This window comes from Andrena cerasifolii, chromosome 2 (assembly GCF_050908995.1).
Source record: "Andrena cerasifolii isolate SP2316 chromosome 2, iyAndCera1_principal, whole genome shotgun sequence".
NCBI lineage: Eukaryota > Metazoa > Arthropoda > Insecta > Hymenoptera > Andrenidae > Andrena > Andrena cerasifolii.
This window is the reverse complement of record NC_135119.1, coordinates 24,916,808-24,941,654: the sequence shown is the minus strand read 5'-3', so window position 1 is coordinate 24,941,654 and position 24,847 is coordinate 24,916,808. Positions and strand designations below refer to the sequence as shown.

General features: G+C 44.3%; 1 protein-coding gene across 2 annotated transcripts; it reads left to right on the top strand.

Moving 5' to 3' along the window:
• The first annotated feature begins 1,550 nt into the window (after window positions 1–1,550).
• Window positions 1,551–16,032, top strand: Drep4 (DNA fragmentation factor-related protein 4). 2 transcript variants are annotated; one of them, XM_076830706.1, is made up of 6 exons: window positions 1,551–1,886; window positions 4,752–4,853; window positions 7,563–7,692; window positions 8,224–8,435; window positions 11,354–11,946; window positions 12,540–16,032. In XM_076830706.1, the coding sequence occupies exons 1-6, from the start codon at window positions 1,836–1,838 to the stop codon at window positions 12,697–12,699; spliced, it is 1,248 nt and encodes a 415-aa protein (XP_076686821.1). In that variant the 5' UTR covers window positions 1,551–1,835; the 3' UTR covers window positions 12,700–16,032. The 2 variants fall into 2 exon arrangements, with proteins under 2 accessions (XP_076686821.1, XP_076686822.1); XM_076830707.1 differs by lacking the exon at window positions 1,551–1,886 and having other exon boundaries at window positions 4,829–4,968.
• The last annotated feature ends 8,815 nt before the right edge of the window (window positions 16,033–24,847 follow it).

Below are 24,847 nucleotides of genomic sequence, written 5' to 3'. Positions count from 1 at the left end.
CGCGGACAGCTAGCCGATACGATGAAGCCTTTAGCAAAAATAAACCGAGACCTTGAGGGGATCCATGGGCGACCAGGGTGGTATCGCATAATTCTTCTGCACCAATCGGTGGCATTGTGCGCCCTACATGGCATTCACAACGCACGCTTAAGAATAGCCGCCGCAGCCTTCGAAGGTGGCAAGGTTAAACGAAGCAGTAATCAACTTGTTAGAGGGGAGGCGAGGATACCTACCATTAACTCACCCGATCGATTGTCATTATAGATGATCATTAAATCCGCCGCTCTGAGCAAAAATGATTTTTCCCGCCCTTTATATTTAATTAGAGATTTTAAAATATAATTTTTCACAGAGAGCGAAATTCTTTGCGGTTACCTGTTTGTTGAATAACAAAAGCCTTTTGTTTATAAAAAAATGTGATATTCATAAAATACCAATTATGGATGAATTTCAGTGGCAATCTTGTTGTTAGCCAAAAGTTAATCAATTTCCAAGATATTAATAAGGCTTTTTCCTGTAATGAAAACCAGTCAGAAATGGCAATGGTGTATTCTTATCTCAAACTCAGTTGAATTCGCTCTTACAAAAGTACAAATAAAAATATTTCATTCTCTGAATTTATCGAATATTTGATCTTTTATCATAAACTTGTTCGTTACAACTTTTCTAAAATTTGGCAGGAGTGTTACTATTCCATAAAGATTCACTCCCCAATTTTTAAAGATATTCGCTTATTTTTAATGTTACGAAACTTCATCCTTAACCAATTTTGCCGGCCCCAACTTTGCTGCTCTGAGCAGTTGCCCTGTTTGTGCCTCCCTAGAGCGGGCCCTGACCGATCTCCCAAGAAAACGGACACTTTTCAATTTACAGTTCCTTGCAAATATCCCGTCCTTTTGTCAAATATACATAACGCATACAAATCACGAAAATCAAGTCACAGGCACCACCACCCACTCCTCCACTAAACTACCCCGAAGTTCACCGTTCGAAGTCAGAGGTGTAAGAATGAATAAAGAAACTGTTCTCACGAAACGCTAACAACCGCTTTAGTCTTGAATTTCCCAGGAAAACGATGGGCAGCCTTGTGTTCCTGATGCGTCAGATAGGGGATGCAGTAAATCTGACGAGATAGGGATGATAGGAGCAAGGAGAGGCGGTCGGAGCAGAGGCTAGGTTGTTGAAGAGTTACTGCGCTAGCGTGGCCGCGCGGTGCTGCCACCTAGGCGGAGGATCGTCGGTGGATTGGGTGGCAGCTCGCAGGCGCATTTCCCGGTGCATTCTCTGGTCCCGAGGCTCGGCTCGGCTGGAGCGTCGCGTCATTCCTTCCCCGCGATCCGGCGACGGTAGAGCCTCTCTCTCTCTTCTATCCGCGCACCCTCTTCTTCGTCCTTCTTCTCGTTGTTGGTGCTCGCGACTAGCGGGACACACGCGGCTGCACCGGATCCGCGGTTCGCGGAGGCAACAGTTGCCACTCGCTCCTCTGCTGTTTCTTTCTTATCGGTCCCTCTGTTGCTCGCCCCTTCGCGCGACCAGCTCCCCCTTTCCCTCGCACGCTCTCTCCCTCCCACTCTCCCCTCCGCCGCTTTCCCTTCTGGTTTGTTCCTCGACGTTCCTAGTCGGTTCCCCTCCCGCCCGCTGACCGATAAGCGTGCACCACTGTCAGGGTCGAAGAAAGAAGAGGTCGGGGTCCGTGGTGCGCCGCCAGCTGTTCGCGAGGAGCGTCCGTCCGGTCTGCCTTCTCTCCTCGCCTCCACGGCCCCTTTCCGCCGCCTCCGCCGTCGAGACGCGCGTGGACGCTACTCCAGGACCCGCACGGTCCCGCTGCAACGACCATGTCGCTGATCGCCGAGTGCTTTCGACGGCTCACACCGGCCAGAACAGAGGTAAACAAAGAATCGACTGAGATAAGTACGCGGATCTCTTGCCTTTGTGTTGCCTGTGCATTCCATTGCCGGAGCGTCTTAACGGTGGATGTTGAAGTTTATCAGACGATATTACTTTTATGATCGTTACTTTTATCAGTGCTTCGCGCGAAGGAGTTCCACTTACAAGCTTCGTCGAGGTTCGCTTAGCTTTCTTCTTTCTCTCGTTGCAATGCGAGTAGTACGAGTATAACATATGTCTGACAGCCGGGGCTGTGCTGAAGGCTCCCTTTACAATTTACGATCTATAGCGTAATCGTGTATTTCAACCCCGACAAATATCCTTCAACATCCTACAAAGCATAGGATCATACAGTGGATTCAGTTTGAGTAAACACCGCGGTCATTTATTCAGCCGTTAAAAATACAGAAAATTTCATTTTACGGTCGCAAAAATTCAAGCACTCTCGTCACCCACTCTGAATTAAAGAAACATCACGTGCCATTACTATGCCGGACCGTACCTACCTTAAACACTGACAAACGACTCGCAACGACTCTAATTCTTCAACAACAAACCGTACTCGAATTACAGACATTAAAGAGTTGAAAAATACCAGTACGACAGACTTCACAGTTCCCAGCGCAGACACCTGCTCGCGACACCGAGGTCTGGACAGAAGGCAAGCACCTAATCTTAATCCGTGGCGAGATCGATCGAGTCGACAGGAGTAATCGAGCAGCTCGAATGAATCGTTGCACGTGTGTTCACACGTTCCTGTGTCCCTCTTGAACAAACTCACTCCCTGCCAGGCCTCGAGCGTTCGTAGCTGAGGAATGCCCGAAAAAGAGGTTCGCAAAAAGCGGCAGGACTCGCGCGAGTGTTTTCGTGGGCCTCCGGTGCGATGTGTACACAGCTGGACACGCGACGACCGTCCCGACGCCGGGATTTCTGCCTCGTAGGCGTCGCGACATTCGATCCCGTGTTTCCGTTGCCGAGTGACCGCGATTAAACGTCGCCGAACACGACGATGTGGGTCAGCGAGAGAAACCGTGGCACGCGGCTTTCCGTCGCGCGACCTTGAACGCTATCGGGCCAAATGCGCGTTCGTTAATCAGCCAGCGATCCTATTCGTGACGCCGCTTATTGCGACGGCACGCCCGCCGCTCCAACATCTCCAGTTGGATTTCGATGAATTCGTTAACCCCTTTACCCCGGCTGATCTCCAGTCCCGCGGGACTCGAGGCTTAACCTTTGCTCCGCGAGGCTAATTCACCTCCGCTGGCGGTGGCGCGGTGCCATTCATGGAATTCAGAGGGAACGTGACGAAACTTCCAGCACGGAAGGATCTCCGCGACACAAATCTCCCGAGAGTCCCAGAGTAGGTAAAGGGATGGAATGCACGAGATTGAACAGTCCAGTGTCTTGATTAGTCTCGAGGGTAGCTATATCGCTTATTTTTAAAAACTGATCTTCATTAAATTTATACGAAAGAAGTGATTGTTTTCAAGTGTTGGTTTTAAATTTTTAATTCAATTGGCACAACAAAATGGGTTCAAAAAAGCAAGGGTTACTCGTTTTTTCATTACTCAGGGCGAGAGAGATTGTAACGTTTCAAGTTTACTGGAACGTGGACTGAGCCGCATTTATAATTTTGGAGCTTTAGGCGCAACATCATTATGAGGCTTCTGAAATTTTTCAGCTGCCTGGTTTTTGTATACTGAATTTAATGTTTAGAAAGAAGTATTTTGTTTGTAACTGGGCTGCTTTTTATATTGTTGTTTGCGGGGTTTTGAAATGTGGCCTCATGGAGAGTGATGCCCCATTTATGGTAAATGCAGCCCTGAACGTGGATGTTGTATTATGCGAACACTCGGGTCTTCTTACTCCTTAGTAGTTCAAGGTGTTCTCACAAAGAAACTTGTACTGGATTTTGCGCGTGGACGCTTTGATTTCTTTTGGAGCTGAAGGCCCTTGATGTCTCTGGCACCTGAAGCTATTTTGTACGACGTATGCAGCCGCTCAAACTTCTATTATTTTTGTATCGTTCGGATCTACTCGAAACGAAACACCAATGTGCAAGGAGTAGAACTCGTTCGATGGTCATTATACATACTTTATCTGCACACTTGAGTGATTTTTCAAAAAGGCACATTGCTGCAAAGAATTTTTTTTATAATAACTGCGGAAAACTGTGGTATTTTATTAGTGCACGTATATTTTATTCCTTCATCTGATAGCGATAATGTTTTAAATTTAGCGACATTGTTTTAATAGGTATTTAAAAAAACGCTTGGAAATAAGCCTTTTTGATAGGAACTATAAGAAATAAGCCCCTTTGTATGAGACCATTTGGAAATAAGCCTTAGAACTCGCCCAATCTTTTCTGAAATTTTCAAAACAGAATGTACCTAATGCTTATGGTTGCATTGTTTTTCCACATTGAATTGCAAAGATACTATGACAGTGGATACATTTTTAAACTAATTTAGTAGGATATATTTGGTTAACTCTATGGAAAATTTATTTGTTTATTTTTTTACTTCAAGGTCAAAAATAGAAATATACCCTTTCGAAAAATCACTTCTCACCTGATTTCTGCAAGCAGCTGCGTTTTCCCATTTTTCTAACCTACCGCAATCCGGGGGAACATTGGCATGTTTTTGGAACATTTGTTATATAATATAACAATCACCATTTTTAGATTTGCTTTAAATATCCTATTATTAAATTGCATCTTTTGTGATTGTACTGCATGTGTGAAAATGCATAAAAATTTTGTGTATTTCTTTCTTGAATACATGTTAAGTAACTGCCAGTATTCCCCCAGTTTGTGGTAATTCAGTAGGGAGCAAGATTTCTGACAAGAATTTCCCGTGTTGCAGCTGAAGGGCTACAAAGTGACGGATGTAAATCGCACGCGTAAATTTGGCGTGGCCTGCAGGAGCCTCCAGGAATTGAAACGGAAAGCCTGCGCGAAGCTGAACGTGAGTATCGAGCATCGATTCACACCTTTACGGCCTTTGCTTTAATCAATCGCCTATATCCGCGGGGGTTGAGCCACATCCCCGTGCCTCGGCTCGCCCGCGACCAATGAAAACGGTACGTATCGCGTGCTTGACGTTGCTTTTACATTTTATAATAAAAGTTGCCGGCTGGAACTGGGTCATAAAAGCCTCGTAGTTGATCCGTAGCGGGGATCCCGGAAAATCGTAACACCCGGATATTCCGTTGTCCTCGGATCCGGATTTCGTTACCAGTTATCCCGAAACGGGCCGAACACGTTCTGCGCGCGAAATTGCTAAAACAGAGTGTGCACGGCTCATTTCCAATTTCTAAAGGGTAATTCTAACGCGTGGAACGTTCTTTATACGGGATGGATTTGGAGATTTAGCGCCCCCAGGCTAACAAGCGTCTGCTACCCTCTGTGTGAAATATCACCAAATATTTTAATTTAAAAAAGTCGTGAGAATTTTAAAATTAATTCGATATGACAACTCGCGGATGAGTTATTGCTAATTTGCTGCGTGAGAGAACAGTGAATTATTTTAAAGTTGCCTGATGCCTGGGTGTTTGAAGGTTATTAAATTTTTTCCCCAAAAAAATTATCGCTCCCCCGAATTTGCCGCTCTAGGTTGAAATTCGCTGCTGCTTTTTTGGAATAACGAAAGAAAATCTTTCAAGACGAAGGAAATTTATTACCTCCCACATTATAGAAGCAACCCCTTATATTACACGCGCAATGGCCTCGCACAAAATTTCTACTTCTCTTGGAATATCCAAGTGAATACACGGATCCGCAACACCTAGAGTAGAAGAAGCCGTAAAAGAAATCGAGGAACAGAGTGTCCTCGAGGACCTCAATCCCCGGGGGTGGATTTGCATTCGTAGGATGGGAACGGCGGAAGTAGTCGGTCCCTCGGCTAATTGGCCTGTGGAAAGGTGGCCAAAGGGGGTTTCAGGGGGTGGGATTAAGGTTTACGCGAGGCGTTAGTTACAAACGTTTGGCGGGTAGGTTAATTCGGTTGCGGGGGCGACCTTGGAGCCGGATCGCGTTGGCCTGCAGCGTGCAGCTTTATCGAACCAGCCGGGCCACGGGCAAGGAGCAGCCTCAATGTCAAGGTCGCCCGCGTCTCCGCTGGACCGATACCCGGACCGTCGGCCATGCGTCTCGCGCCGGAGCCAAGATTCTTCGATTTCTCCGCCTCCGATACGGTCGATGACGCGCACGCGACTGTCGCCGCAACGGTGTCTGCCCATATCTGCCGCAAAACTCCGATCCTCCAGCGATTGATCGAGGTTACGAGCGTGCAACGAGCCCGGGTGCGTTCGCGGTGCGAGATGCGAGGTACAGAGTGGTTCATGGCAGGGGGGCCGGGACTGTTAAGGGTGGGAGGATTAAATTCCTGTTTTTCAAATACTTTTGTAAATCGCTGGTGGATGGGGAAATAAGGGATCGAAGCTGTTTGATTTCATAGTGGAAACAGGGCCGTTCGCGGGGGACTGCAGCGGACGCGAGGCACCCAGGTTGTACAGGGGCTCCAGGAAAATGAAAAATGAAGAAAGGAGAAAATAAAATAGTAAAATAATGAGAACGAAATTTTTTTCGTTTGATTAAAATTAATTGAATTTTTGAAACTGACTTTAATTGCACGCTCTAAACACAGAACTGGCAATACTATGGGTGCACTACAATCATTGTGGTTGTGGTAACCATACCATGGTATGCGAGGAGTGTCAAACAAAAAATTAGAATATAATTTCGAATATAATAATCTAATATTATTAATGACATGGCAACAAAAAGTCATTTGTTTGTTTCTTTTATTTTTTTACTTTAGTATTGTTATTATTATCCTCCTCTATCTTTCAAACACGTTATGCTTTTTTACCGATAAGAAATTGCTTCGGGGTCCGAAAATATTTATTGCATTCGGGCGCCTTTATGGAGAAGGCTGGCTCTGAGTGGAGGGTGGTTAACCCTCGCCCATCCCAACTATCAAATTACGCGAGTCACTTGTTATTAGCATTGCTTCTTTCAGAAAGTAAAGCTTCTAGGTTATCGCGAGATTGAATTCTAATATGAGAGCTTACTCCGAGCTGCACATGAACGCAATTGCTGGGTGAAATTGATCCTGCACGTGACACATAGTCAAGCTGTCCGCCGTTCTAGGGTTAATAAATTACGCAGCTGCCATCTGTAATAGCGCCGAATGACTGAACCCGTTGGATGTCTAATGATGTATTAGGAAATGAGATGAGATTGAGTTACGTGAGTCGTCTTGTAGAGATAGTGCTCGCAGCGTTCGGCGTCGCTCTCCGCAATTAAAAACCATTGTTCTCGTTCGAACAATTCACGGTTCGAGTGCTCCGTTTTCCGAGGTCTCTTAACGAGCCGCAGGAAATTCGAACGATTTAATTTCCAGAGCGATCCTTGCGATCGGTAGAATCGCATGGGTAAATATTCTGCAGTTTAATAACGAAACATTGATATTCCGCGATATCGATGGTAAGTGGCACTTCGTGTTTGCTCCTATTACTAAATATTTAACGTGCGACGGATATTTCAGCGAATCGACTAGCTCGATCCATGGAGACTTTATACCGACATCAGAGAACGCAATTTGACGCGGACAGGTCACCTAACAGAGTTTACGAGTAGAAGGAGAAATGAGGGAATTCTTTGGTGTCCTCAGGTGACAAACGACCTAGCCGAAGTGAACATCTTCCTGCTGGACGGATCGCAGATCGACGAGGAGTACTTTCACACGCTGGAACCTCAGACGACTTTGATCCTCCAGAAGCCTGGCGAGGAGGTGTTGAGCGGTCAGTACAACCACACCACGATTTACTAAATCACTTGCATCACCTCTAAAGGTCGGTTTTCCTATACGCGACTGGACGATTTTCTCGGAAATGAAGCGCGGTATGAAAAAAAGTCGCTCTTCCTTTTCGACTTATAACAAGTGAATAAGTCGAAAAGAAGGAATACAATTTTTTGATATTGCGCTTCATTTTCGAGAAAATCGACTTTGAGTTCGTAAGGTTGCGTCCAGTCGCGTGTAGGAAACTCTGCCTTCAGCGGTGCAATTTATCTCGGCTACTCGGAGAGAATAGGACCACCGCCGTGATCACCAATTATGTTCAATGAAGTGCTAGACTATCTAATCCCATTAAAGTAGCGACGCGTACGTGAGCTCAATTTGCCAGGTAAATGTAATCGCGCGGTGCGAAGCAACAGACACTGCTTAGCGCGTGAATCGATCGAAATAGGTGTTTACGTCGGGAGCAGGCGAAGAACGGCCTTCGTGCTTGACGAAGGTGCACACCTCCTCGAGATCCGCCGTCTGCTTACAGACGCAGACCTCCTGTACGACACCTTGAGGCGCGTCAACATCGATTTCCTCACTGCGGGGGACAAGGCGTCCAAGTTCCTCACGGAGAACCTGAAAGCGAAGGTCGCCGTTCTGAATAGCGTGCTGAACAAGGATGATTCGAAGACGGCGCTGAGCGCGAGGGACGATCATCCCGAGTGGTTCGGCGAGCTGGAGACCAACTACACGAGCAAAGTGAGTCATTCCCAACGGGGGAAGCATTTTCACGCTTCGTTCTTCTTTTTTTTTTTTGCGACTCCACTCCTCCCACGCTTATCATGTCGCGAGCATCGACGAAGGAGTCCTTGCCGTTGCTTTACGCAAATGACGACCGGGTCCTAAGCCGAGGCGGAAGCCGCTGTCACGCGTCGGTTCAGTTCTGCAATTTGTTATTGAGATCAGACAAGGCTAAGCCGCTGCCTCTCAGCAGCGCTAACGACGGGCTTAAATCAATTTATTTGACACCAAGGCAGGCGGGAATATCTTATTTAATGGCCGTTGGGCGTTCATAACGCGCTGGATAATGACTGTGTAAATCTTCGCACCATTACAGCGTAGAAGTCCGGGTACCTATACCAGACGTCTCAGTTCTAGCATATTTGCAATCGTTTCGCTGAGAACAATGAATAGTCCAACGTTCAAATCAATTTAAATTGGGGTGATTTAAAGGGGATATACACCTAGTGGCCACCCAGAGGAGGCCCAAGGGGCCCTCCCCAAAGAAAAGGGAGCAGGCAGGTTAATGTAACCACGACTGAAGTAATTCAAGAGTTTTGTAAAAGAAAAGATGTGTGGATTTTATTCTTTAAATAAATTTTTATAATCGCTTAATGAATTTTATTGAATTTGCATTAAAAAGATTTCTATCCGTCCCACTCGGCTACCCCAAGGTTAAATCCTGAGTGCGCTACTGCCTAGAGAAGCCTACAAGCTGACGTTCTTTTAGATTTTATTTTAAAAAAGTGTTAACATTATTGCACCCGCGATTTTTTGTATTAATTATGTCACATCTCTGACTATAATACTTCATTTTTGTATGTAAAAATATTAGTCGTAGAATACAGTTATAGGGGCTAGTTCCAAGAAGCAAATTAGTTTCTTAAAATATATTCACAAATGCTGTTTCTGACGGAGTCGACTTCCAAAAAGTTAGTTTCTAAAGAAAGGGCAGCACGGTGAATGAAACGTTCCTTTTCGAACATGCAATCTTGCCTTTTTATGCAATAAAAGAGAAACTATGGAACAGATGAAAAATCCACCTCGGCAAAAACTGCGCAATAGTGTATCATGTAGCAATGAAAAATTGGAAGTTGATTGGTTTTTGAAAAGCTAGTTTCGAGAAAAATGCATTTGAAGATCTCATAAACGTATGGCAACGCGTGAGCATACTTCACTTCTAATATCTACACCCACGATATTCTTGCGAATTTCGGTCCCAAATTTTGGGAAAACATTCTTGACATATCAAACACTGAGATTATGTAAAAAAATATATATATATGGATACACAGTTATACGAATGGAACGCTTGCAAATTTTCGAATTTGACTCTTCACCCCCAACTGGCCAAAGCACCAAGCGCACTCTCAGTCTCGAATAGCAATGGACGTATTTAGTAAGACACTTTAGGTCGAAGGTAATGCAATTTAAGGGGAGTGGGTCTGCCCTACATCGTCTAATATCGTCGGGGTTAATTAACGTTACAACGTTTCCACTTTAATTCCGGTAGCTTCCCATTTATCGCGCGTCAAGCTCCAGGTGGAAAGCTCGACTCGTTGGCCTAACGGTTCCCGCGCGATAATTAATTACTTCGTTATCGCTGTGCCTTTGCGCGTCGTGCTCGCGGGAGATTTCGTTTCTATCTCGGGAATCTTCAAGGAGCAATAGTTTCGTTTTTCGAGGGCTAGTAATCGTGGACACGCGTTAAGACCTTTCCTTTGAAGCCTTACGACCTTTCTGACACGGTGATCCCTAAAAATGGCGACGAACATCGGTGGTATCTCTTTCGATCGCAGCCGCAGCCCTTCCATCAGAATCAGGAAAGCCCTGTTTTCCGCGAGTTCCACGCCTAAGCTTCCCTTCGATATATCTCCTGCCCTAACACCGACTATCCCCCTGTCTAAGGCTGGGATCAGCTAGCTTTACTGATAAAATACGCGACCTACCTTCCTCTTGACGTGCACCTCCGTCTTTGTCCTTCGCTTTTTGTTACAATCTCTATCCTCTCCCTCCGGCTCGACTCAAAATGTCACACTGCACGTAGGTACACACGTGACTGCAATTTTTTACTATCCTTTCGCCCTCGAGGCAGAGCAAATACCAAACAGTTCGGTTGGAATTATCGGCAATGTACCGAGCGCGAATAGCCGAGCACCCCTTCGGCACTGCAGCGCACAATAACGGCTGCTTTGTTGGCGACTGAATGAAAACAATAGTACTGTCGCGCGCTGATTACATGCCAATTATATCCGCGAAGAGATTGACCCGTTTCGATTGATCGAGCCAGCCACTGAGCTCTGCAAATTGTCCAACAGCTATCATTCACTAGAGCAGGAGTCGGCAACTTAGATTTTCAGAACGGCCAAAGACTCGTGAGATACACATTCTTTATTTTTAGAAGAGCTATAGAAATTTAATAACACAATGAGATGTACGCCAAAGCCATTGTGATCACAAATTTACAGCACTTTAATTCATATTAGGTGGCGGAAACTTTTCAAATTATTCCATTTCTTCAAGTATCAGAAGAGCCATGTTTGCAAAAGAAGTTTGGCAGGCCGAAAATTCAGAAAATTATGCAACTTAAGTAGTGTGCAAGTAGAGTAGTTCATCCCTAAGCTGACCCTATTTTTGGTTGGATCCATAGTGGAGTTTTGGGGAGTGAAATTACCCCTTGGAAAAAAATTCAGAATTTTCTTTTTTGTGGAATACCTATCTCGAGAACGTTGAGGGATGTCGAAAAAAATTTCAACAATAGTCGCATCTTTTGTAACAATAATTATCGAAAAATCCGTACTTTCCGAGTTACCCTCACCATCAATCCTTTATTCGATAATAATTTTTATTAACTACCTACAAGTAAAGCTAACATTCACGTGAACGTCATTCCACAGGAGGCGTACATGCACCGTAGGTGCCAGGACAGAATACGCAGCTACCTGTACAAAACGATCGATCAGATCAAGTCGTCTGAGACGTTCGCTAGCGACCAGAAGGCCAGGAAGCAGCTGTTGTACGTCATAGCGTTCTTCAAGATGCAGCTAAAGGAGGACCACTACTTCGGCCACTACTTCGACAGGACTCGGGCGAGGATCGAGTCGAGAGAGTCCACCGACGAACGAGACTCGACTACTTGCTACGACCATTGCCCCTGCAGGCTCAACCGACTCGACGGCGGCACGTACTTCCGGTTGTTCGGGACGGCCGATCGATCCTGCGTGGACGGCACGAAGAAGAAGGCGGAGAGGAACTCGATCGAGGACTCGAGGACCGAGGCAGAGACGGAGGAGGACGAGGACAGTTGCCCTTACAGGATTCGAACGAAGGGAAGGGAAGCCTGGGTGGCGATCTGCGACCGGAACGGTGAATTCAGGTGCGAGGGCGTCTGGAACGCGGACAGCTGCGCCTACGGGGAGAGGCATAGGATCAACCCTTACAGGTCGAGGGAGGAGCTTATTTTATTCTCCACGTGGAACTTCGATCATAAGTGAGCACCATGTACTATGAGCATTTCGTGCAGATGGGCAAAAAGTTTATTTATTTAAATATTCGATTGACGTATAAAGATTAAAAAAAAAATATTCGTCATGTGTCGAGTAAAGTTAATTTTTTTATTCGTCGAGCGTTTCAACTTCAGCGATGCATAAATTTGTCAACTTTAACTTTAACTTTAACGTTATTCGACGTCAAATACAGTCAAAGTCAAAGTCAAAGTCAAAATCAAAGTCAAAGTCAAAGTCAAAGTCAAAGTCAAAGTCAAAGTCAAAGTAAAAGTCAAAGTCAAAGTCAAAGTCAAAGTTGAAGACAAAATTGATGTTGAAGTTGAAAATTTTATTCGACGCTCAAGTCGTCCAAAAAATTAACTGTATTCGCCAAATAATCTAAAGCTAAAGTAATTTTATTTGATCCGTTATTTAAATAATTTTTTATGTAGTTAATGCCTAATTCTGATTTTGTAGCACCTTCGTTGCACTTGCAGTTAAGAGTGAACGATAATGAATGCTGGTCGATTGAAGGTGGAGGTGCAACGGAGATAATCAGGTACATACGTGATGAAATTCTAATGGACTTGATTTTCAGAATCGAGAGGTCCAGGACGTTGGTGCCGCAGCTGCTGAAACTGTCGGCGCAGAGGGTCGCCAGCGAGGACGAGATCCTCGAGTTTTACGACAATCTGTTCACGGTGAAGAACCTGAGGCTGGTTCACATCGTATGCCACGATAAAGGCTCGCACAAATGAATCAGACGCCGACAGGATGGCTGATCGTACGAGATCGAAAGGCGGGAAGGATTCTACTTCGAAATACGTAACAGCGAAGAACAGGGATGGCAAATGCGGTTTGACTAACGTGAAGTAAAATCGAATTTGATATTTTTTTTTCACGTGACAGTAGCTCGATGAAATATAAATGGGTACATATATTATATAAATATAAATAAATTACACAAAATGTATCTGAACTGAATCGAAATTAGTAATAGGAATTAGACTTTATCAGAAGTCTTTTGTTTTTACTAATATTTGCAATAAAAATTGATTCTCGTTTTGGCAAAACGAGATGTAAGTACTTTTGGGTATTAATCAATTTTTTTTTATAGATTTTCTAATATATCTAAAAATCTCTCGCGAGTCACGCGTTTGCCATCCTAAGCGTAGCACGATCAGCGAACACGAATGTAATTTCTACGAGCTAGGATGTATCTACTTGTAAACGTTGTTGATATATAGTTACAATAGATTTAAACGTTTGTTAATGCCGCCATCCGGCATTGATTCCGTTGCGCCACGAATTAACAAGCAATATCGATCGCGAGATCAACGAACTCTCTTCTACTGGACCTAGTTTAAGCGAACTTTTCTATGTCTGTCTACTACCATAATTTTCTATCTCGTGAACGGACGTTCAATAGTCGTCTCCACGTTTCGCACTAACGAGCAAGCTGTACCGTTGATGCACACATTTTTCAATTATTATCAAAGCACGAAACAGCAACTTACCGAGCACTTCTATAATCGAAGCACCGACTCATTCCTACGGTCAAAGACTTGTTGAAACAATTTTTCAAACGCTCCGCGTTCGACGTGAACGCAGGGGTGGATTTGGAAATATGGCGGCGCGAGGCTAACACGCGTCCACCTTTTCCATGAAATATCAATACTTTAATTTAAAAGAGCTGAGACAATTTTGAAATTAATTTAAAAGATCAGAGGCAATTTTTAAATTAATTTAAAAGATCAGAGGCAATTCAAAAAGCAATGAATTATTGCTAATTTGCTATACGAAAAGAGGGTGAATTATTTCTAAAGTTGTGTCAAGCGTTTGTGTTTAATATTTTCCAATTTCGTTCGCCCAAAATTTACCGCTCCCGAAAATTTGACGCCCTAGGCTGTAGCCTACTTAGCCTATATACAAATCCGCTCCTGCGTGAACGGCACGGCGATGGTTTGCCCTTCTGCGGCGCGAGAACTGACTGTGACTTTGGGAAAATTCGTCGTACAGGGTTGGGCGCAACGGAATAATCGCGGATCGAGGGAGATTTATCGAAAGGCGGGCCCAAGGAGCTCGCCGGAACGTGACTGTTGCTCGTTTCACTGGGCGGGAGTTAAGAGTTTATCTTTAGAAAGTGTACTCCGTAGTGTCGAGTATCTTTCGAGTATTTTTGATCCGACTGATCGACCGATGACAAAACCAAAGTTCTGATATATACATATACATAAATATATACATATACATATTCGTTATTGAATTTAGAAAAGATATATATATATATACATATGTGTAGAGGGAGAGTCGGTCGTGTTCTGGTAAAAGTCTGAAGCTGCTGAAGCTGAAGTTGCTTAAAAATGTGTTAAAACAGCTTGAGTAATAGTATTCGACCTCGTGCAAAAGTTCCTGAGCTTCTGTTTTGTCAAAGATATTTCTAAAAATGATCTTAAGCCTAGGATAATGAAATCTGATAGCCAAGGTCGTTTCAAAATCGATTACTTATTCACATTTGGGCACATCGTACAATTTTATTGACAAGATGAATTGCTAATTTAACAATTAACTTTATTTTCCAAGATTAATTCAAAACGAGTCGCCATACTTTCTTCAGTCACTCAAGCTTCGAATATTACCAGGATAACTGACCCATCCCATGTATACGTGCATATAAAATATAAATATACACAGAGATATACATATACAAGCGATAAGACGTTTAGAGACATCTGCGATATATATATATGAGGCGGTGCTTCTTCCGGCATAGAGGATATCTGACGGAAGGGAGTCGATTCGTGGTGTCTCTTTTTGATAATTCTTCTTTTGATATGATTTTGACTGGCCCGCGTTCGCTTCATACCGACGCCTCCCTGTGAACGTGTCGTTATGGACCGAACCACCGCCAAGACTCACTTTTTTATAATATCTGTCTCACTATCGACGACAAGGACAAATAACGAGAAAGCAGCGATCGTGGTTGCCTATAGCTTGACTTTAGTAACGCGATGTTCAGTTCGATTATGCCCGCGAATATCGATACCGACTGAATTCCGCGACACGGAAATTGTATCGCGCGCCTTTCTTCCTTAAAACTCTGGCTATTAGTTGCGCGGCTTTATCGAGGACCGAAGCGGCGTTCTCTAACACTTTACAGGGTCATCTCTCTTCTTCGACAGCTGGTCATGCTCGGTTAAAATCTCTCGAGCGAAATTCGCGCAATTTGCTAAATAGGGTGCGTGAGAGGCGGTCGTCAGAGTTGGGCATTAACTGAATAAAAAATTATTTAAACAACGGATCGAGCAAAAGTTACTTTAACTTTATATTATTCGACGAATAAAGTTAACTCGGGTTGGCATGACGAATAATTTTGTTAACTTCTATTCGTTATTCGAAATTTTATTTAAATAAAAATTTCGCCCATCTCTGGTCGTCGCGTATAGGAACGAGGAGCTCGCGACGCACTCGTTGAAAATGTTGGCGTTTGAAAAGAGGGGTCGATGAAAGTATCGCGCTTCGAGGCCGTGTATCGTTCGCCGATGCATGCTCCCTTGGAAAAGCTTGCTTTATCAGCGGAACGGTTCGATGTCGTTACCAGCGATTCCATCGGTAAAAGCTCGCCACCGAGCCTATTGATTTCGGGCGGAGCTTCGAATTACTTTGATGGTACGGCGCTAGCCACTTTGGCGGCCCAGCTGTTCTAATATTGGCGGAAAATCAAAGTTGACTGTAGGCGCGAGTGGGAAGATAAAATTGACGGAGCGAGGGGAAACAGTCGTGGCTCGCTTGCGAAGGGGAATCAACATGTCACTGGTCGCGTTTAGGGCGACGATATCAAACGATACTTGCTATCATAGTGATAAGCTGGGTGCGAGAAGATAAAAACAGAGGGAGGAATATTTTTGTGAAATCGTGCGTCCAAAGATGGAGCAGGAAGAAAGTGCATAAAAGTGCAATACTTCCTCGTAGCCCACGTGTAAGCATAGTTATTTTTCAATGTAAAACGGTGGAGTAGATCTACTTTAGGCAAATATATATACATATATATTTTAGGTACGAGAAAAATGGAAAAAAAGAGTGGAGGGGGAGAAGAAAGGAGACTCGTTGTAATTTCTTTCCTTCCTGTCCCTCTTATGCCCCTTGAGACTTATAACTTTCACGATTTTATAGTATCCTCAAATAACCATATCGGTCTTAATCTACTATTTACCTCGAAATAATATTTACACCCCCCGAAATCTGCAACTCGTCCCAAACTCGCGGGTGATAAACACTTTGCTGTGGCGCGGGATGTTTTTTCAACCACGCACGCAGAAACTTCAGCGCGACCAATAATTAAACGACTCCCGATTGCGGCGCGGAGGAGGACGCACGGAAATTTATGTCGAAGCGAGCGAACGGATGATCCGAGAAGCGATGTAACTTCGTTAACCCATGCGAAAGTACTTTTGCGGCGCCAGCTCGATTAAAACGGGAATGGATTCATATTTCTCCTCCATCGCGAGTTTAAAACAACCACGCCATCTTTCGTCCTTTGCTTTTGTGTCTCTGCGTAGTTGGTCGGGAAATGTACAGGGTGTCTGAGCTGTGGTACTGTAATCAAATCGGGGGTGATTTCTTATAAATAAAATACTCTTGCAGGCCGCTTGAGTTTCGGAGCTACAAATTCGGAAAAAAATATTACAGATATAATTATAAATATACTATGCTATAATATAATTAAAATATAACAAAATATTTACTATAAAATATTATAAATATTTTATTTATTTATTTATTTATTTATTCACGGGACAAGCCCATTAAGAACAAGAATACTTATAATAAAAGATAATTACAGTAAGTTACAGAATAATAAAATAAAATAGAACCGAGAACTCGAATTTTTTCGAGCGGCTCGAATATTTATTTTTTTATTTATTTATTCACGGGACAAGCCCATTAAGAACAAGAATACTTATAGTAAAAGATAATTACAGTAAGTTACAGAATAATAAAATAAAATAGAACCGAGAACTCGGATTTTTTCGAGCGGCTATAATAATATTACTGTTAGTAAAAATCAGGAGGTCAAGCGTGCGAGTTAAATTACACTCCCAAATATTGTTTATCTACTTTTACGAAATTCCCTCTACCCCCCAGCACAGTATCTCGCAGGCCACCCTGTGTAGGTCCGCGTAAATCAATTACGGCTGGTTAATTACGAGCGCAATTAAAGGGGCGATTACAACGTAAGAACCGTCCAGCCCGGTGTCGTTTAATTTAATTGCGCTTCTAAGGCTCCCGCGCCGTTTCTTTTGCCTCCCCTTCCTTCGTCCCTATTCTTGCGTCGCGTCGCGTCGCCTGCGCCAAGCAAAGTTTCGACGAATGACGTCGCGAAACCTCCATTAACAACGATATTGTTCAAGTTTCCCGCGCCCCGTTGCTATTTTACTGCCTCAAACGTCGGTCCGCCTGCCTTTCCTTTTTCGCTCTTATTGGCGGGCCGATAATTAATCGCAATTACGCTCGACGAAAACTGCAACAACCCCCTGTCCGCCCCTTAAAATTTAATAGATCCTAATAACAACGCCCGCACTTTCGGGGGGAAACGATTACGCGAGAATCGTTGGGCGACGTTCGAATGGCAGAGGGGAAATCGCGCGTGGCTTTCCTTTCTTTTTTTTTTGGAAAATATCCGAGTTTTTCCGCGCCGCTGGCCCCTCTTCGGGGATATCGAATCACGGCGGTCGACGTTCCAGCGACAGACGTGCTCTTTTGCGCAACGAAGCGGCAGGATAATGGGTCAATTTCGAATTCACTGAGCAGCCTGAATGAAGCTTAAACCTCGTCGAATTCCTCCCCATTTTTCTTCCTTTTCCTTCCTCGGCCCCACCCTCGTACGCGACAATCGAGATTATTCCCCAGTTTTCGCGGTTTTCGTTGGCCCACCGAGCTGGCGGGGAAAAAGTCACCACGCGGAACAGAGATTAGCGAGAGCGAAAGGACAGAGAAATGACAGTCTCTTGATACCTTGCTGCTCCTGCGCTTGTCACTGGCGTCTACGCGACTTCTGTGAACAACGGCTTTTCCCCACCGCTATCTACGCCAGACGGAGCCCCCGTTTGCTCTCTACGATGAAGGACCATAGGTTGGGCTGTCAAATAGATATCGTTCTTTGCATTTTGGGTATTCTCGTTTCGTTGTTTAGTCTCGTTACGTTTGATCTTGGGAGATTGCTTTGGGAGGAGTTTTATTCATTGGAGCGTAACGAGCTGATAAAGCTACTTTATCTACAAGCTTCCATATTTTTTTTAACTTCAAGGTCGATTCAAACTTTTCAAATCTTGTCTGACAGATCCTCCAATCAGGCCTGGCTTGGGCCTTTTTTGCGCCTAGGCGAACTTGCCCAATTGCGTCCTCTATTTATAACAGGTACATTATTATTTCACCTTTTTGATTGATGAATTTATTCTGAATTTTTATTTGTAGCTTAAAACTGCACAACTTCTAATATTTTATTTAAATTTTATTTTAAAACTTTTATTTCGAAAAATGCCAACAATGAGAAGACCATTTTGCGTCATAATTTTGTGTATAGGGAGGAGCCGGGCTTTCCTCGAATTACCAACTTGAACACTTTGTTACCACAATTTTTTATGAACTCGGAGGCGAACCAGCTCGATATTTGTATTCGCTGAAGGAGTTATCCGTGCCTTGGTGGTATGTTTAGTGATTGAAAGTATCGCTCGAGGATGTATCGGCGTAGTATTGCTATCTGGGGACCGGAATCGCGGAGCAAGGAGCTGCCTAGAGGGTGTCAGCTGCCACCCAGGCTCCGCCTCGATGATCGTAACGAAAACAAATTCACGTGTCGGTGAATTTTCGCGGCTGAGCGATCCTGCATGGGTGACCCTCGGGGCGAGAATTACCCCGCAATATGTTACCAATCGTAACGAGCTGAAAATCGATACAAGAAGGAGCTTGCCCTTCAGAAATTACAGACCTGCCGCCCATCCATTAACCAACCACTACGGAGGCGATCGTGCAAAGTCAGATTCCATTGGGGGCAGTTCAGTGAAATGAAACGCGAGGGCCGGAGATACGAGTAGACTCCGTTCGATCTGTAATTGCATGTCGGGATACCTCTGCGGATGGGTCATAAATGGTATTAAATATCACTGAATGGTACCTCCTGACAGATAGGTCGTGTGCGCCAGAGGGAGAACATTTCGAGGGTCCGATGCTAGGGTGATTGAAAAAAGGCACTGCGAATCAAAGTGCTCAGCCAGTATCAAAAGTATGCCTTCGCGGGGGTATAGACGGTCGATTTTTCAGTTGATTTTACGATTTTTTATTCAGACGACGAAAAAAGATACGATATCCGTGCTTTGTACACACTTCGGTTCCCAATACCTCTATAAGTAAATCTCAAAGAGCCCAAGCGATTGTTTCTAAAATTTGATGAGTATTGGAGCAAGTCCATTCAATTCTTATTATCCCATTAAAGACAATGCTTCAACCGAGCAACTAAATCCTTGCCAAAGTTCCTTCCTCCCCCCGAAACCACCTGCAAGGAACATCGACGTCGTTCCACTTATTCTGACAAAGGCGACCGCGACGCCTGTGAAACTTCCAGCCCAAAGAAAGGGGGCGGAAAGCGACGCTCGCCGTTGTCTTTCGCAGCGAAACAGTCGTCGACAATGTCAGCCGTGAAGGGCTGTGACAGAGCCTTGCGCAAGGAGAACGGAAGACGAAGGAGGAAGGAGCGCGGGGGTGGAATTCGGTCCGTTTTCCCAGCACCCTCGGCGACTTTACTGCCGGCACTAATCACTTGCCGGCGAAACGATTTACTGATTTATCGTTTAATTTCGCGACGATGGCCTCTCGATGGCTCACGCGCCACGCCACGCCACGCGAGCTACTACCGCCGCGTGCATAAAACTTTCGAAATTCGAGATCCACTCCGCCAGAGGAGCGCGACAGGGGCGGGATATGGAGGGAGGGGAGGAAGAATTTCCGTTCCGTCGAGATTAACGATCGACCCAAAAGCACCGAGGGCCCCCGGCCGTTTCGGTATTGGTCCTGAACACCGGACGAGCCTGATTTTATTGTCGCGTTAAACGCTGCCCGGATTCGGTGTAACGACTCCGCTGTAATGCGCGACTCGGTGTCGCGTAACGGATCGTTACAGGAACGCGAACCACCCGTGGGCGCAGGATAATACAGGGTATCGCCCGTGAGGAAATTATCGCGGATTTGCGAGCTTCACTGGGACAGTGTATCGTACCGATACCTGTGCTTTAATGTCCCTTTACTCTCGGACTGACTGCGACAGGTCTCCGATGAGATTTGTGGCTCGAGTCGCGGCACTTCGTCAGGGTGTGTGCCTTCATTCGGCCGGCAACCCTCGGGCAAAGGTAGGCAATCTTAAGCAACCCGCGAAATACGTTGCGGGGGTGGACTGGGAACGCAAAGACGATCGAATAAGTCAGTGAACACGTGTGCGCACGATTTCCTCTTGTTTCGGAGGTACAGCCGCATCTGCGTTCCGGTAATCCTTCGGGCAAACGGGGCTTTGCAACGTTACACATGCTCTGCAGATCACAGAAACACTGCGTTCGGAGCCGGCGATCGAAATGATTCATTCGAGTCATTTGAAACGCACGTTTCTGTGTTCACTGGATTTCATGCACGATTAAATATTTATAGGGGCAGATTCGACTCTGTTGAGAAACAAATGCAGTTGCATTTTAAGTAGATGCATGCGCGCGCGCACACTTGTGCAGAGCCAGTATCTGAACCACCTTTCTTATCTTGCTTGGCTTAGTTTCCATAAATTGTTTAAATTTAGATGCACAGCACATGTTTCTTCGACATGCCAGCTTTGTGCTGGGTTAGGTTCTCCCCAGGGTGCTACTTTTTTTGCGAAGTCTGCTAAATAATAAAATTCACTGTCCTGGCATTCCTAGTCAGATCGTCTTTAAGGGTAAAAATCACTCCAAAATAGGTCACTCTTAGGATTTTATTTAAAAAATATAATAAACTTTATAATGTTAAACAAATCTTTACGCTGTATTTGTACATCGTTGATTGTTCATGGAATTGTCTATCGTAATAGCAAAATATTGTAATCTTATGTTTTGGCAGATGATTGAACCACAAACTCGGAAAAACAAGTAATTTATCGCACGAAATTATTTATAAAACGTAGAAGACTGGTCGAAAAATTATGATCGTAAATGATTGCATGTAGAATCTTATAATCTTTAGGAATTTTCTTGGTTCGTTCATTTCAGACAATTCTACAAAGCGTTATAAATTCCGCAGGTGCGAAACTTTTTATTTATCACCAGCGCAGTCTCAGCCACCACAGACAACAGTAAACATATTAGATAAAATATGCAAAAATATTTTTTATCATCATCAATATTGTGCAAATACAGCCTAAAAACTTATTTTAATACAATAACGTTTACTTCTTTTTAAATAAAATTCTAAAAATTACCTATTTTTGGAGTGATTTGATGGGAAGATTTATTGTACGGGTTTAATGTACAGGTTAGGCCACTTTCTAATAAGCCGCTATTTCCCCCTAGATTCTTTACCTTAAATCTAGCGCGCGCAGATGCAGTGAACAGAATCCATAACTTCGCCAACTATCCAGCCTCAAATGCGGATGTTTTTCCCAAACACCTTGCGTGAATTTAAATCTACCACCAGCCCAGCGATGCTCAGGGGCGTTTAACTTTTAATTTCAGTTTGGTTTAACTGACATCTGGCTGTCAACATTTATCTACGTACATTACTCTACTTTCCATTTTGCATAAGTGGGATACTACCGTGAAAAATACACCAATAAATATTCCTCTCGCATTCAGTGGAGTACCCGCAGGGTTTATTAGCACGTACTTCTTCTCCCATTATTCAACCGTCTATAAACCACTCCAGAAGAGTCTCCCACGCACCGCGAGGCAACCTGCGCCCGAAAAAGCGCCAGGCTCTCCCGTTCTACGAAGAATCCAGGTACACCGTATACCTGAGCCAGCAATAACTTAACACCCAGGCCCCAGTGCGCCTTTCAGACACTTCCTTTGGGAAAACTGGTAACAGTATCGATGCCCCCTTTCACGGGACGCGACAGAGGGAAAATTCTTTTTTACCGCCGGTTGGCCCTCGGCTCCTAGGCAGCGCGCATTCTCTGTTCGGGGCACAAAAGCGTTCCTCTCCGGGCGCGATCAGGTGAAAATTTGATCCCCCACGCGAAAATTTGTATCCGCCGTTATCCAAGCGTCCCGGTAAAAGTATCAGTTTTCCAATTTTCCCTCCCTCCCGGTGTTGTTGCATCCTCCCAGGCCACCTGTCGATGGTCGGTTATTGTGTCACTTTTAACGCGGCCCGTTTCCCCGTAAATTTGATTTTCCCGACGCCGAGGATCGCGTTTCCTTTCCGCTGTTAATTCCGCCCTGGCAACTTCGATCCCGATTCGAAGCTCGATACCGATTCGACGCTCGATCCCTCCACGGCTCGCTCCTACCCCCGTGGCTGTTTTAAACGAGCAGCCCCGTTAGCGCTCTTTATCATCTCCATTCTCCGGCCGGCGGGCGCTTCGAGCGCGGAGAAAAAGAGGAGCATAGGAAAAGCTGGGAAGAAGAGCTCGCGCCCCTTGGGGCAGCCGTTGGACTTTGCTCGCGAAAGGAGCCCGATCGATTCTATATTAACGTTTGGTCGCGCTATTTCCATGCTCGCCGATCGACAAAGCGAGAGGCGCAGATTTAACTGCATTATGCATGCCGACTTTGCAGCAAAGCAGATGGACGCGTTGAGATGGGTAAAGTGTCTTCTTCTGTCTCTTTATCAAATCGTTGTCAGCGGCTGTGCGGCGGACGCTTTTGATTTCAGGAGCCCGGCTTTGACGCGGGATGCCGGTCGTTCGGTAGCGTCGTTTGTTTCGCGATTTTTTGTGCGAGAGGGGAATAAAATTCATTATCGATATCTCTCGAGTGTACTTGCGTCGAGGATTCTTCTTCATTTCCCAGATTCGAATCGTCGGAGGAGATATCGGAGACCCTGTAGGAGAGGAACTATAACTATGCTGTCGCTGGTACTTCTTACTTTCCACCCTCGGTTGTCACACCTATTTTTTCGAATGTACTTGCCACACTGGGTCCATTCGACGCAAGCCAATTTTCAATCACCTGCTGTTTAAAAATTATCTGTTAAATTAAGTCGCAAAAATTCTAAGTTCAAGCTTGAACATTGTACTAGGTATCTTCATTATTCAAAATGGACATTTAAAGAATCTATTATCGTGTTTTAAAAAAGAATAAAAGAAACAGATTTCCGGAAAAAGATTTTTCGCTTAAAAAAATTATACCTTTTAATATTTTAATATTTTTAGCTAAAAATTTAGGGTTACACACTTCAGATATGCTACTTTAGTAAATCAAATTCTCTTCACCCGGGAAGCGTCTCTCCCCGTGGAGGATACTGAAATTACTACTACAGTAGTATCATTTTCAAAGATGCTTCGAAGATATTTTATCTCAAAATCAAATTCTAAGTCATTTTGACCCAGGACAACCGAGAGTTAAAGCGCAGTTTATGTGTACGTGTGACTGGCAGCGCAGTGCCCTTGAATTCTAACGGATTAAAGTTGCAGAGGAAGCTGAAACGAAGTTTAGTTTAGAATCAGAGCGCAGCGCGTGCAAACCTATCCCCAATTTTGATTTCAAGAGGAACATATCACAGAGTTGAATTTTCCTCCCAAACAGCCACCGAAAATGTTTCGCGAGGAAATCTGATAAACCCTCGCCAACACCCCCCTCTGCCTCGCGTCAATTTTTAATCAAGCTCCATGATGGAGTCGCAGGGCAGAAATAACACGGGCACCCGTTTCGTTCCGATTGAAGAGCTGCTGCTATTTCTATTGCCGGAAAAGGAACGATCGCGGAGGAAGTCGGCACGCATTCCAGGATTAAACGCGGACGGAGTCAAAGGTTCGAGGAGAACGAGAAACGTGACAAAAGGGACCGGGGCGGGTGGAACGAACAAGTACACACTCTTTCTTTGTTTTTCTACGAAATTAGATACCCTCCATATAGAAGGCCAAGAAATCCGTGTGCCGTCGCGCAGCCATTGCCATTTTATCGTCAGCACGGTGGGAAACATTTTATTCCGTCTTTGTGTTCTTCCATCATCGTATCTCTTCCTTGCAACCCGTATTCTGAATTACGTATTCCGAGCCTTCGTCCTGCCAAGAAGAACAATACCGCGGCGGACTTGTCGCGGTAAATTGACGGATTAAAAGTGGCAGGGAAATGCCCGATCCCGATGTAATGGGGAACCTGACGTAAAACTCAGCGCGGAGGGCACAACTTAGGCAAGTATCAAGCTAAAATGTTATAATATTAGAAGTTGTGCTTGTTTATAATTTTTCGTTATTTGCTGACTGTTCATTTTAAAATTATAATGGCAACAAAAGGTGAGAGTTATGGGCGTTTAATTGTTATATCAGTTTCAACATTTTTTCATGGTAACTCTACATGGCTGTACAATAATAATAACAGTTTCTCAACCGAAGCACATTCTTCCTTAGTTAATATTGATGATGATGTGCTCTAACCCACAGATGGGCATTATCTAGATAAAAAATTATTTAAATAACGTGTCAAATAAAAGATACTTTATCTTTATTCGTTATTCGAATAACACGGTTTATCTTTATTCGAAACACCACGGATAAATAAATTTATTCGAAGTGAATTTATTCGACAGCGAAAGATAATTTTTTTATTCGAAGTGAATTTATTCGACAGCGAAAGATAATTCTTTTATTCGAAGTGAATTTATTCGACGGTGAAAAATAATTTTTTTATTCGATGTGAATTTATTCGAAGGCCAAAGATAATTTCTTTATTCGAG

What these genes read in the sequence shown, in the direction of transcription:
- Drep4 (XM_076830706.1), top strand. Translation starts at nt 1,836, where the DNA reads ATGTCGCTGATCGCCGAGTGCTTTCGACGGCTCACACCGGCCAGAACA. An exon ending in TCACACCGGCCAGAACAGAG is followed by an intron (nt 1,887 to 4,751) that starts GTAAACAAAGAA and finishes CCCGTGTTGCAG; the next exon opens with CTGAAGGGCTACAAAGTGAC. An exon ending in ACGTGGAACTTCGATCATAA is followed by an intron (nt 11,947 to 12,539) that starts GTGAGCACCATG and finishes CTTGATTTTCAG; the next exon opens with AATCGAGAGGTCCAGGACGT.